Source organism: Muntiacus reevesi, chromosome 6, assembly GCF_963930625.1.
Source record: "Muntiacus reevesi chromosome 6, mMunRee1.1, whole genome shotgun sequence".
Classification (NCBI taxonomy): Eukaryota; Metazoa; Chordata; class Mammalia; order Artiodactyla; family Cervidae; genus Muntiacus; species Muntiacus reevesi.
In genome coordinates this window covers 97,964,583-97,978,948 of record NC_089254.1, presented here as the reverse complement: position 1 = coordinate 97,978,948, position 14,366 = coordinate 97,964,583, and the positions used below count along the sequence as shown (strand labels likewise).

The 14,366-nt window shown below is 43.8% G+C and overlaps 1 protein-coding gene across 3 annotated transcripts in view; it reads right to left on the bottom strand.

The window, feature by feature from the left end:
* Positions 1 to 14,366, bottom strand: part of TBXAS1 (thromboxane A synthase 1) — a 164,645-nt gene that overhangs the window by 66,851 nt on the left and 83,428 nt on the right. For 2 of the 3 annotated variants that reach the window (XM_065939035.1, XM_065939036.1), the window contains exon 5: positions 12,811 to 12,927. The exons of the other annotated variant lie outside the window; for it this stretch is intronic. In XM_065939035.1, the coding sequence (XP_065795107.1) occupies positions 12,811 to 12,927 (117 nt within the window). The remainder of the gene's footprint in view (positions 1 to 12,810; positions 12,928 to 14,366) is intronic. 3 annotated transcript variants of the gene reach the window in all.

Here is a 14,366-nt window from a genome sequence, read left to right as displayed (position 1 = left end):
AAGAATTTTCTGCTCATCGAGCCATAAGGGTTTAGAGTGCTGGTTGATTGTACTAGGCATGGGTGGACCAAGGGTGTACTCACGCATTCAAAACTCATCTCCTGTATCCTTGGCTCTTCCTTCTTTGTTCCATTTGAAGGTTGGTCAGTGTGCCTTGTAAGCGTTTGGTTTGTCACTGTATACACAGGATCAGACACAGAGCTATGGCCCTCTACTTTCAGCAGCCATGGAATTGGTCAGTATCACTGTTTCCAGCTCTTTGGCCAGCTGTGCATGAACCTAAATAAAGGTTCTAACAGGCACCATCTTATCATTGTTAGCATAGGAAGACTTTGTCAAGTGACTTGCCAAAACAGAAATGTAATTTATCTCATCTATCTATCCTGAAGTCCACTAAACAAAAGGAGAAAAAAAAAAAGAGAGAGAGAGTGAGAGAGAAAGAAAGAAAGGGAGAAAAGAAATGAGGATGACTATTCTGAATTACTATCTTGGTAATTATGAGCAGACTCTTACAACTACTGCATTCTTTTCTAAATTTTCACAAACCATCAATTTAATAATCCATTAGTACAAAAGTATGGGCCAAAGGGTCACTTCTAATAGCCTCTAGGCTGTTACTCTCAGTAAATCTCAGACTCACTTAATGATGGAGAACTGAATACTGTCTAAGCCACATTCCTATGACTGGCTCACTGACCACCTTTCCTTCCATTATTTTAATGAAATTAGTAGTTCAAGTGAACTGTGCTTTAATATAATTTCATATGCCAAAATATCTTTTCGATTTATTTCAGAGGAATAGTAACATGGTAAAAAGAAAAATGCCATTTGAAAGGAAGTCTCTTTAGATATCAAGCTAGAAGCTTCCTTAATGCAACGAAACAGGGATGCAACATGAAATTTGATTTACACGCAACTCTTCAGAAGCATGTCCTGTGTATAAAGAAGGGTCTCCCCTTATTGACCCCAATCGTATGCCTGGACAGTGCAAAATGGGGGCTGGACCGGCTGCCTACCCTCGGTTCTTCTGTCTGCTCATGATTAGAATGCTTTGTTGTCAGCTGGCGTGATTGTAATTTCTACCATACTCTGCCTGCTGTCTGTCGAACTGAATGGATAATGACATTTTTATTTAGGTTAATGTGATATGAGATGGGGCATGTAATACGAAAAATGTTTTAAAAAACAGTGCGGAGAAAATATTATAAGACAGTGGAGCATAATCTATCTGTTCGCCAATAGCCATCATTTCAGGTTTTCTTCCTTGCCTGTACCCGAGCAGTTATGGAATATTTACTCTTACACGAGTTGCATACAAACAAAAGCTCTCTTTGCTGGGCTTGCAATCATCTTTATACAATCCACAAACCCCACAGTTCTTTCCCTCGATTTGCAGACAAGCAGGCCTAGGTGGCTTGTGCAAACACACAGGCACAGATGAACATACAATGCTATCATCTCACAGATCTGAACAAAAGACTCTCATTTGGTTGTTCTGTTTCATCTTCTTTGTAGGATAATGAATGCTTCCTATTTTTGTTTATCCCACATTTCTTCATAAAGCATACATGTTATATTTACAATCAGATAAAATATTAATGTTATTAATTTTTTAAAGAATGATTTGGGGGGAAGGGTTATCGTCCAGCAGCCAAGCCTGGGGAAAAATTTCCCATTCTCCTTCTCTCACCTCTCACATTGGCTATCTTTATTATAAAGTGATGCTGAGTGTATGACTGCTTAGCTTAGTAGTCATCAAGGGCAAAGCACCATCGTCAGTCTGGGAAGGAAATTCCACAAGGAAGGAAGTCCTTGCTCATCTGGAGTTTACAGCATTATTCAATTGCCCAGTGAAAAACAAATGGTATTTTGATGAACTGAGTCTGAGGAATTGTGATTCAAGGTGTAAACAGAGCACAACAGAGTTAATTCCAAGAGGTAGAGAGGTCTTCTTGAGGCTAAGACTCTGAAGTTGTTAAATACACTTGACCTGGGGAGAGAAAACACTCAAAACCAATGAATAGGTTTCCTCTCCTTAGCCCTTTCTAGTTGTGTGACCTTGGGCAAATCATTTAGCCTTAGTCAGTCTATTTAGTCATCTGCAAAATAGGAATAATGATATTTATGTTGAAAACTTGTGTCAAAGATTAAGAACAAATGTGTAAAAGGTTTAGAATGCAGTGAGTACCCCAAGTGTCTTCCTCTGGAACAGTCCCATGCTCCCAGACTGTTTGGATGCCTGGCATCTCTTATTCCTCCCAGACAAGTCCTGTTGGAGTCACCTGTTCTTTCCTCACCATGTTCACATCACTTCCGTTCTGGCATCTGTTCCTTCATTTTTATCTCCCCAGTGATCACTGTAATTCAGGCTTTACTATTCATCACTTGGAACAGAGCTGACATCTGCTTCTTGAAAACAAAGACTGTATCTTAAGCATCTTTATATTAATAGTCCTAATGCCTTGTATTGGAGGAGGGCAGGGCAACCCACTCCAGAATTCTTGCCTGGAGAATCCCAAGGACAGAGGAGCCTGGCGGGCTACAGTCCACGGGGTCTCAGAGAGTCGGACACGACTGAGCAACTAGGCATGCAATGCCTTGTATAGTGCCTGGCATATAGGTATACTAAGAAAGCAGTTTTTCAAAATGCCTCATGTCTTTTCACTTTCCAGTCTATCCTATATTCAGTCACCAGCTGGGTCTTCTGAAAATGCGTGTCATCTGAGCAATGTATTGCTAAGATTCTGTGGAGATGTCCATTGATTGAAGGGCATAGGACAACTTTCCTATTTTCCAAAGCCTGTTAAGAACTGAACACTGCCAATAACCATGTGAATAAGCTTGGAAACAGATTTCCCCTGGTCAAGACTTCAGATGAGATCATTGCCCAGGGTCAACAATTTGACTACTTGACCTTGATGCAGAGGTACCCAGCTAAGCCATGCAGATTTCTGACTCACAGAATCAATGAACTACTAAAAGTTTGTTGTTTTAAACTAAGTTTGGGGGTAATTTGTCACACAGCAAGAGAAAACTAACACACTTACATTGTCACCCTCTTCTGGCAACTAGTGTATGTTGTCATGTATGATTGAAGGTTTTAGTATTTGCTCTGTTAGAAAGGAGTGCAGGGCAACACATTCAGTGGATTCTCTAGAACATGATGCCAATGTTCCTTAAGGGCTTTAACATGAAGCGGTGTAAGAAACATTAATAGATTGAGGTGTTCTTCCTGTTGTAGCAAGGATATAGTGCAGTTTGCTGGAGCTAGCCCTGCATGAAAGACCTGAAACCCATGCCGGTTCTGTCTCTTACTGTGGACAAGTCCTTTGACTCTCTCTGCAGTTGAATCCTCACTCCCAAGTGAGGAGCTAATTGCAGTAAGCTGCAAAGTCCCTTTGCATGGACATTCTCGGATTCCAAGGTCACTAAACAGCAGCTGAGACAGTTGCTTGGGGACCTTGGAAAGAGCAGGCAGCTTCCTAGTGGGGCCCGACAAAGTCTCCAACAGTGACATCCCTAAGAAGGCCTTTTGGCGTCTCTTTGATGCACTGACTTCAGAAATACATAAAGCTCTAAAAGGAAGAACCTGGTTATATTTATGCTCAATAATTCAATAAAAGTGAGAGTCAGAATTCTAGGTCCACTGACTCCTGGCTTGTTGCCTTTCCCTCCAAAGTCAGCATCCACATTCCTTTTGCTCCTCTGTTAATTAACTTCTAGGTTATAATTTTGCTCAGTGCAGTTCTGATGCCATGAACTTGAAAAGCAAACAAATACACGCCATGAAGGCTCCCGAGATCCTGGAAATTTGGTGAAAGGAGTAGGTCTGAGTGCTCAGGAAGACACAATTCCTGAGCAGAGGGAGGGAAGGAGAGGGTCCCTCCTGTGTCAACTGAGATGTCCTCCACATAGATGGTGTGTAGGCTAGGGGACACATGTGTCCACCCACGAAGAGGGATGCAGAGAAGAGCCTGAGCAGAGGACACCCCTCAGATCAAACATGCCTCTGGGAGTCTCTTGCCTGGGGGCCACGGCAGAGTGGAGACTCTAGACTGTGGCCTTGCAGTTCTCCTCCTCCACCCCAGGGTCCAGGGTGGCATCTTGGAGGTTAAGCAGCTGAAGAGGAAACACTTTTTCCTCACTCCCCTGCTTTCAGTGATTTAATAGCTCCTCACTCTCCAGTGAAGTTCACACCTAGCCTTGCACAGAACAGCCGCAGTCATGTCTCACCCCTCCTTCCACTCTCCCCTCACTAATCCCTTACACGGACTTTGTGTTCCAGCCCATTTGTACTCCCCCAGTCGCTGAAGACACCCTGTACTTTCTGTCTAGATGTCTTTGTTCCTGCCTCTCATTCCACCTGCCACGCACCTTCTCCTTCTGTCAAAACTCAGCTAAGAGAATCAAGGCCCAGTTGCGATGCTGCTCACCCCCAGCCCTCCTAAAGAGGTTTCTGGTGCTCAAGAGAAGACGTGAGCTCTGTCACAATCTGTAATAATGTAGGAATTTCTGCACCTCCTATATGATAAACCCCTTAGGGGCAGGAGCTGATAAATATTGGTTGAATTGTATGAATTCAATGTTTCCTTCTGTGTGGCATTCTTAGACCCCTTTGTAATGCTGTTTGGGAACGGATATCAGAAGGGGGATTTCCTGAATAAATAAGGGTCAGCTAAGAGGGATGGGGGATGGTACTTAAGCATATTGTTGGATAATGGAAAAAGTAATATGTTAAGAGCATTGTAAACTGGTGACTAACAAATGTAAAATTAACAGCAGTTAACGAAACTTATGGCCTCCTTCTGCCACCCAGATAATTAAAAACATCCATGACTTATCTTACGCAAAATTTCCTGCTGATAAGTATTAGCTCTAGCCATCTAGGTGAATAATCAAGTGTCATTTCTAACAAGTCAGTGGCTCCTGTCAAGAGTTGTGACCAATTAGAACTCACCCTGATGAGGAGGTGGCTGCTGGTGTTGCCAAGCAACAGGCAAGCTGGGAGGCACATTTAGATGCTCTTTTAGATTTAACCAGTGGCAAGTCGGAGTGCCATGATGATGCCGGCAAGGGAAAACCAAATTAGAACCCAGGATGGGGTGCCTGTGATGAGGAGTGTGTTTTCTTTTGAATGCAAGTGGAAAAGGAACATGTTTAACCAGAATTTAAACAGTCCATCATTATACCGATTTTAATTAGGAGATTAGGTGTCAGTGGAATAAACTGTGTGGCAAGATAATGGTCTCTTGCTGCTAGATAAATACCTAGACCTTCTGGAAAATGGGCAATTGGTCAGGCAGGGACCATGTATTTTTGGACTGTGAAGTATTTATTACCCCAGTCACACTTGGTTATAATGACTTTCATGTTTATTGTCTGGAAGGATTAAGAAATAAAAGCAAATATTAAAAATAGGCTTCTGGAGGCTGATGCAGCCCAGAGAAAGCTGCCTGCTCCAACACTGCAGGAAGGCTGTGTTCCCTTCGAGAAGCCCTCATGTGTTATTGTCTGAAGCGTTTACTGTGCAAATTTACAGGCCAAACTAAACTGTGACGATGACGGGAATTCTGCAAAGACGTTTGCTCTGAAATGGTCGGAGCTACGCATTTACTCATAAGCTGGCGGTATCAACTTAAATTTTTTTAAATTGTAGTCATTCCCAAGTCATATGTCTTCTCCAAGGCAGGAAAGGCCTAGAGGGAATAATAACCGCATCTGTCTCCGCCTTCAAGATTCATACATTATTGACGGTGCCTTCCTGACAGGGAACATCTGGATGAAAGTGAACAATTAGGCATGGAGCTAGATTCGCAGCTACTTCCCTGTAGGTCTGACTTCTCTTTAACCGAGTCCTCCACGTGCAGACATATGATTGGCTCTTACTCTTGAGTGACACACCCAGCTTCAGGCTCTCATGTATGGAGCTGCCAGGGCTGTTTCTGTCTGCTCCGTGAGTCACCATGGGCTTAGTTATCTGGATGATGAGCAAATACCCATCTCTTCTATTAGGCTTTAAGGACAGATGGGATTCGAGCTGCCATACTGGGTTAGATCCATGGTCCATCTAATTTGGAGCTTGGTTTCTGCTAGGGATGCTTGGTCATGGAGTTCCTGGTAGAATCTACTTCCAAAGGCACAGTGCTCAACGCCTTATTTCTTTCCATAGTCAACTCTGATGTTAACTCCTTCTGTTTTCACTTATTAGAAACTTATTTGAACCCAGAATAAACAAAAGTAAACATATTTCTTTACTGCAGTTTTTCCCCTAAGTCTTTAATATGCATAGTGAATTGCTATGCATAGAGAAATCTGGTTTGCAATATTTTGCTGAATTAGATGACCATGGGGCCTTCCCAGTCCTCAAGGATTTCAAATCCTTTTCCTTGGTAGTAATTCATAGCTTGAAGTTCATCATCATATAAGTACCATTTAAATGCTTGTGTCCTAAATGTACTATTTTATTCTTGCTTACCCTGAAGGTTATCTGTCACTTTCATGCTGACTTACACAATCTTAGAAGAGTTTTAGAAACTTATCCCAATTGATTTAATATTTTTCACATCAGAAGAATTTGGAGAAATATCCAAATGCATAAATTTCATGGTGTTCTCCCTCCCTCAGATGAGTTATAAAATTTGAAAATAAAATTAGCACTAACCTGGGTCCCCAGTGAATCCTATTATTTATATATTTCCCTCAGAGAAGGATTAATTTATTCCCAGTTTTGTTCCTTGAAATTAAATCTATTTACTTCCTGACCCATAATAAATTTTTACACAATCCCAGGGTTACTTATTAATAGTCTTTGGAAAGAATCTAGCAAAGAGTCTGTAAAAATTCAGATAAATCTACTCATTGCACCCTTTAAAAAAATAATCTTTTAGGGTGAAAATCTGGCAGGCTAATCAGACAAGATTTTCTCTAATAAAAAAAAAAAGTTGTTTTCCCTGTAACTCTCAGCCATCTTTTAATATAAACCCCAATAAATTGTCTGTCACTAGACCATGATTGCAGTGGTCTCTTCTGAAACCAGGGAACCATCAATCAAATTTTCACTCCTTCTTTATCTCTCTATATTATCCCTGGTAAGACATAAACCAAAAACCAATTTTATTTTAAGTAAAACTAAGGATTCATGAAAGAATGCTGATTTTAGAGGAACTTTCAAGCCTTGTTGGCCAAGGCAGCCTAATATCCACACAAATAAAGATGGTGCCTCCAAAGCTTTTTGAATATTAATAACACAGACCCAGGAAGTGAAAGACTTAGGCTGCCAGGGGCTGAAGGGAAAAGCCTCAGAATTCAAGGGAAAACAAATCTTTATTTCAAGAATAAATGCTGAAGTGGGACTTCCCTGGCAGTCCAGTGGTTAAGACTCCACACTCCCGATGCAGGGGGCATGGGTTCGATCCCTGGTCAAGGAATCCTGTTTGTTGCACGGTGCAGCAAAATAATGATAATAATAAACTCTGAGGTTTGATAATAAAAGTTCAAAAGCAACTTACAAATTCAGAAAGGACTGAAGATTATATTGATATTTCAAAGCTATTTCTGGGAAAACTGAGTCAGGTACCCTCATCTGAGTGGACTTAGGGCTCCTTGTGGGTTCCTGAGCTTCTCTCTTCCATCTCCTCCACCCCAGGCCCTCGGTGAGCCTCCTTCCCATCTCTGTGTCTCTGTGATCTGCTTTCTCTGTTTCTGCATGTGTAGGCCTGAGACCCTCTAAAGAGAGAGCCAACAATTGGCTGCATCCTCTTATACAATTGTTCTTTGATGAAACTCTTTCCCTTTCATTTCCTTTTTATCTCAGTTGTAAAATATCCTTAGGTAGAAAGCTTCCTGGTTCTATGATTCCCTATCCGTCCATCCATCCATCCATCCTTCCATCCTGCAAATCATTATTGTGTGCCCATCTTGTGCTTCATGATATACAATGAACAATAAAGGAGAAAAATAAGTAAAATATATGGAATGTTAGCTGGTGATAGTACTACAGAGAAAAATAAAACTGGGAAGGGAGTGGGGGGTTCTGGGGCCCAGCCCTTGCAAGCCTGGGAAGGATACAGGTTGAGAAGGTCAGACAAGGGACCAAGAGGAAGATTGGAACTACCAGTGCGTTCCACTTTGGCTCTAACCAGAATCCTGCCAGGGAACTTGTGAAGCATACAGAATTCTCAGTCACCCTAGAAATCCTCATTCTGCAGGTTCTGGGGTGTGGTATGCTGTGCTAAGTCGCTCAATCATGTCCCACTCTTTGCAACCCTATGGACTGTAGCCCACCAGGCTCCTTTGTCCGTGGGGTTCTCCAGGCAAAAATACTGGAGTGGGTTGCTATTTCCTATTCCAGGGGATATTCCTGACCCAGTGATCAAATACGAATCTCTTGCATCTCCTGCATTGGCAGGCGGACTCTTTACCACTAGCGCCACCTGGGAAGCCCGTACATTTTTATTTCTTTATTTATTTGACTGCACTGAGTCTTCATTGCCAGTGTAGGACCTCTTTAGTTGCAGCATATAAAGTCTAGCTCCCTGACCAGGGATTGAACCTGGGCCCGCTGCCCTGGGAGCATGGAGTCTCCCGAACAGAAGTCCTTGGAATTAACTGTTTTAAACAAGGATATTAGGTAAGTTTTATATAGCCCCTCGTCACACAGGTCTTGAGAACCAGTGTCTAGAAAGCAAAAGCCAATGAGAGGTTAAAGTCCAGGGGAGCATCCAGAAACCTTGAGGGTCATGGAAGCTGGGAAAGGAGGCAGTCAGGACACTGATATCTGGCAGCCAGCTCTCCCTTTTTCTCTCCTTCACCTATCTTCCATAGGATAGAAGAGCCTCCATCTGTCTACACCTTGGTATAGAGTAACACTCCTTGCTCAGAGCTCCAAACTCTGCTCTTCATATGCAGAGAGAGCTGCTTTGGGAATTAGGAAAACTTCACTCCCTACAAAACTCCCAGTTCCAAGATGGCACCTGCCACCTACTTCTGAAGCAAGGATTCAGCCGGGGAGAGAAAATCCAGGACACGGTTTATGGAGCATGAAGCATGCAGACATTGGTTTAACATTCAAAAACTATTATCTTGTCACGTGCTTATTAGTCCTTGTGTTTCTTTCTGTTTATGCAGCATTTAACACCTTTGACTGCTTCTTCCTCCTCGAAAAACATTTTCCCATCCACATTCTCCTAGACTTCAATGTCAAGCTGTTCTTCCCAAGTCATCTTTGTATTAATAGATCTCTCCTCTGCCCCTCACTTATGTATGGTTCTCCCTGCGACTCTCTTCTCATTCTCTGTATACTCCTGGGGTGACCTCACCCAAGTCTGGGTTTTCTTTCTTTTTTAAAAAATTTCTTTTCTTTTTAAAAATTGAAATATATTTGACATACAATATTATGTTACTTTCAGGCATACTACAAGCTGATATGACATTTGCATTCATTATGAAATGATGACTACGCTATGTCTAGTAACCATTAGTCCTCATATGAAGTTATTACAGTATTATTGATCATATTCCTTACACTATATATTTACATCCCTATGGCCCATCTTTCCTACCTTTCTCTCCTGAGCTGAAGATGTGCTGCCAACTTCTGCCTTAGATGTGACCCAGAAACCTTAAAGTCACCAGGTCTAAGCTCTCCACAAGTGGGGACAAAGGTGACTCCCTCTGCCCAGGAACAGCATCCCTTTGATTGAAACCCAAGAACCTAAACTGAACTGTATTGAGTAGAAAGATGATTTCCAATGGAGCTTTAAGTTTACTTGCAGAATATGTTAAACAATTAGGTGGATTTGAAGCAAAACCTAGGAAATCTATGAAATTTCTTCCCCTTTCTCTTTCCTCCACTCTCCTCACCCTCCCTGTTGTTTCTTACCAGCCTCTTTCTCCTAGACATCTTAGTGCTATGAACCTCTTAGAGGAACTCTGTTTTCTGCAGCTAATTCAGGCACTAAGAATTTGATTTCTAAACCAAAAGGAGAAAATGCGTTGGATCCCAGGAGCACTAAATTTGTTTGGGCAATGACACTGTATCAGTTTCTAGAGTGCACCCTGTAAAATGTTAAAGAAATTACATTAAAATGTTAAAGAAATTACAAGAAAAGATAAGAGTCTTATCTTTTCTTTTATATGGACCATTTTTAAAAGTCTTTATTGAATTTGTTACAATATTGCTTCTGTTTTATGTTTTGCTTTTTTGGCCCCAAGGCATATGAGATCTTAGCTCCCCAACCAGGGATTGAACCCACACCCTCTGCATTGGAAGTTGAAGCCTTAACCACTGGACCACCAAAGAAGTCCCTCTTTTTTCTTTTGTTCCTTCCAAAAACAGGGCACAAAACTGTCAAAAACAAACAAAATCTTTCTTTCTTACTTAAAAAAAAGAAAAATCAGATACCCTTCATCAATTTCTTTTTTTAACGAATGATGAGATTCTTTCCGCATCTGCAGCACTATCAATTCATTGTTTACTCTCGAATAAGGAAGTGTGCCGCAGCCTGTTTGAGCTCCTGATGTGGGCCCACGGTTTACCTATCTCTGCTCCTCCCTCCCCTCCTTCTGGTTAACTCAAAGTTTTAGTGACCAGGTGTAATAAAGGTGATCCAGATAATGCTTTACAGCTTTTAAAAGAAGCAGGCCCTTCTTTCAAACTAATTCTCACATGAAACCTCAGTCTATAACACTGCTGACTGTGGAGCAGGGCTCTGGGCTCCAGCTATAGAAGGACAATCCCCTTCTCATATTTCCTTGTGGGGAATTTCTCTACCAGCGGTGGTTCCCAACTCCAGCTTTACATCAGAATTGCCTGGGGAGCTGTAAAGTCCCCTCAAAACCAGGCTGCATTCCAAACCAAACCAATTTCGTCTCCATGTGGGGCCCAGACAGCAACAGTTTGCAGAGGTCCCCAGGTGACACGACTGCGTACCCACTCCGGCTCTATACGCCTTCCTGTATCAGGCCCTGGCGCGGAACTGAGCATGCGCAGGCCTGCTCTTGCGCCACGCGGTCCACGCCCTCCTGCTGGGATAGGCTGCGGTTGCCCCCTCACAGTGAAGCATTAGCAAGCCCACACCCTGAAGGCAGAGTTCATTTCTCAAACAGCTTTACTAGAGAGAAAGGAGGTTTCTGTCTGAAACAAGCGGGAACCCTTAGAGTGTTGTCTGGCATGTGGTAAGAAATGTGTGAGCTTTGAAGCGAAAGTGAAAGTGTTAGTTGCTCTGACGTGTCCGACTCTTTGCGACCCTGTGGACTATAGCCCGCCAGTCTCCTCTGCCCAGGGACTTCTCCAGGCAAGATACTGGAGTAGGTTGCCGTATCTTTCTCCAGGGGATGTGAGCTTCCGTTAGCATTCTGTCATTCAGTCGTGTCCGACTCTTTGCAACCCCGTGGACTGCCTCACACCAGGCTTTCCTGTCCTTCACCATCTCCTGGAGCTTGCTCAAACGCATGTCCATTGAGTTGGTGATGCCATCCAACCATCTCATCCTCTCTCATCCCCTTCTTTTCCCGCCTTCAATCTTTCCCAGCATCAAGGTCTTTTCCAATGAGTCAGCTCTTCACATCAGGTAGCCAAAGTATTGGAGCTTCAGTTTCAGCATCAGTCCTTCCAATGAATATTCAGAGTTGATTCCTTTAGGATTGACTGGTTTGATCTCCTTGCCGGCCAAGGGACACTCAAGAGTCTACCCCAACACCACAGTTTGAAAGCATCAATTCTTCACTGATCAGCCTTTTTTAAGGTCCAACTCTCACATCTATATGTGACTACTGGAAAGACCGTAGCATTTCTCTTCGGAAGTGCTCAAGGACTCAGTCCTGAGCTGTTGCAGAATTCAGAACAGACATCGAAGTCAGACTAGCAGTTGAGGTGCCTTTAGTGAGGATCAAGTGAGAGAACTCGGCCAGGAAGCAGGACAAACAGTAGGTTTTATTTGTACAACTGGTAGGGAAGGGTGGATCCCTGGCTGGGGAAGGAGGGAGCCCCGGGTTTAATGGCATCTTGTAAGTGAGACTGTTCCCTTTGACTTGGCCATGAAGATTAGCTTGGGTGTGCCTGCCTGCCCGGAGGTCTGCCAAGGCCATTCTCATACCCCTCCCTAATAATCCGTGGCTATTTCTTCCCTATTTCGGACTTGACTCAAAGCTCCCGTTTGTTTCAAGATGTTCTTTAGTTCCTTACTACGTAAAGACTGAAGACAGGAGGAGAAGGGGACAACAGAGGATGAGATGGTTGATGGCATCGTCAACTCAAAGGACATGAGCTTGAGCTAACTCTGAGAAATGGTGAAGGACAGGGAAGCCTGGGGAGCTGCAGTCCATGGGGTCTCAAAGAGTCGGACACCACTGAGATACTGAATAACAGCAACATGTAAACTGTTCAGAAGTGTCCACATCACTGGGGAGCTTGTTAGAGATGCAGAATCTCAGGGCCCACCCCAGACCTACTGAGTCAGAATCTGCATTTTAACAAGATCTCCAGGTGATCTGTTATACAGGAAAGTCTGGGGAGAGCCCCTCCAGTTTTCTCCTGGGTGCCCTCAAAGTGCCCTGGCCAGAGCTTGGGATTCAGCAGGAAAGTCCGTGTGCGTGCTGACTCACTACAGGTTCATGGCAACTGGGGCTGTGATAGGTTGGAGAAAGGGAAGACTCTCCAGGACAGTTCCATGTGCTTTCTGGATAACAGGATTGAAGGGCACAGTGGGCAGGACACTGGACAAGTGATGCAAAGTGAACCCCCTCCCCTCACAATCTGGAGAGAGGAAACCTGCTCCTTACAGAAGACACGCTGCATTTCTTGCGTCTTACCTCACTCAGTTTTTCAGGACTGAAAGCAGTAGTCAGGACACTTCTGACCTCTTCCCATCTTTTGTCACGTAAGAACAGGACACTGTCGGCCACTGGTTTGGGCTCCAAACCCGTTGCCTTTTGGAAAGAGACAAGCAGGGAATTAGGACGCCAGGACACCCAAGCCAGCTCAGTGGCCACAGAGTCCACGATAAACACTCTGGTTAAAGTTACCCGTGACTGACAATTGGATTTCTCTCACAAGGGTATGAGGAATATAAAGTCTCATGGACAGTGATCTCAGGATCCATGGCTGAGTTCCCCTGGGAGCAGACGGGGAGCTCCTCGGGCCCAGTTTTACCTCATTATTCTGTGGTCATCGTAGGCAACTCAGAGGCTTCTGTGTCTTCTGTAGCCCCTTGCTGAGTGAATGTTGCCTGAAGACCCATCAGCAGGCTTCTTGGAGGTGGGCTGGTGTTTTCTGGGATTGAATGTCATGTCTGAACTATGTGGCAAGGGGTTTTGTGTGGCTGGATTGGTTAGGTTGGGCCAGATGTCTGGGTCCTTGGAATATGGGTGGGATGGGGGAGGAGAGGGGAGGGGAAGAAAGAGAGTCCTTAAGAAGCATGCATCAACAGAGCTGCTTCCAAGAGAACGCCTGTCACCATGTTTGTGTGTGCTTTCACTCATTCATTCATTCATTCATTTTTCTCATTCAGCAAATGTTTGTTGAATGTCTATATGAGAAGTTGCCTATACAGTGCTACATAAAGAAGACATTGCATTGACTCTCACCGAGTTGGTAATCTAGTGGGGAAGCAGATGGCTCCTAAACTGACAAATAGCTATCATTATAGTTCAGGGGAAAGTGTGTGTTACAAAGGGAGTGCTGTGCTTATTTTGCTCAGTCATGTCCAACTCTTTGTGACCCCATGGACTGTAGTCTGCCAGGCCCTGCTGTCCATGGGGTTTCTCCGGGCAAGAATACTGGAGTGGGTTGCCATTGCCCTCCTCCAGGGGATCTTCCCAATCCAAGGATTGAACTCAGGTATCCCATATTGCAGGTGGATTCTTTACCATCTGTTCATGAGGGAAGCCCAAGAATACTGGAGTGGGTAGCCTATCCCCTCTCCAGGGAGCTTCCTGACCCAGGAATTGAACCAGCGTCTCCTGCATTGCAGCAGATTCTTTACCAGCTGAGCTACCAGGGAAGCCCGTTATGAAGGGCGTGGAGGGTGGGCAGCAAGGTGAGAAAATGATAGGGGATTAAATGGCCAGGAAGTCTTCTCTGAGGAGGAGATAGTCCTGCTGGATCTGGAAGCATGTGAAGAATGAGGTCTTCTCGTCCCTTCTTTTTTTTTTAATATTTAATTTATTTGGCTGCATCCAGTCTTAGTTGCAGTGCACGATACGAATTCTCTAGTTGTGGTGTGCTGCCTTAGTTGCTCCATAGCATGTGGGATCTTAGTTCCCCGATCAGGGATCGAACCCACATCCCTTGCATTGCACAGTGGATTCTTAACCACTGGACCACCAGGGAAATCTCTTCTCATCATCCCTTCTTCCCAGGTCATTTT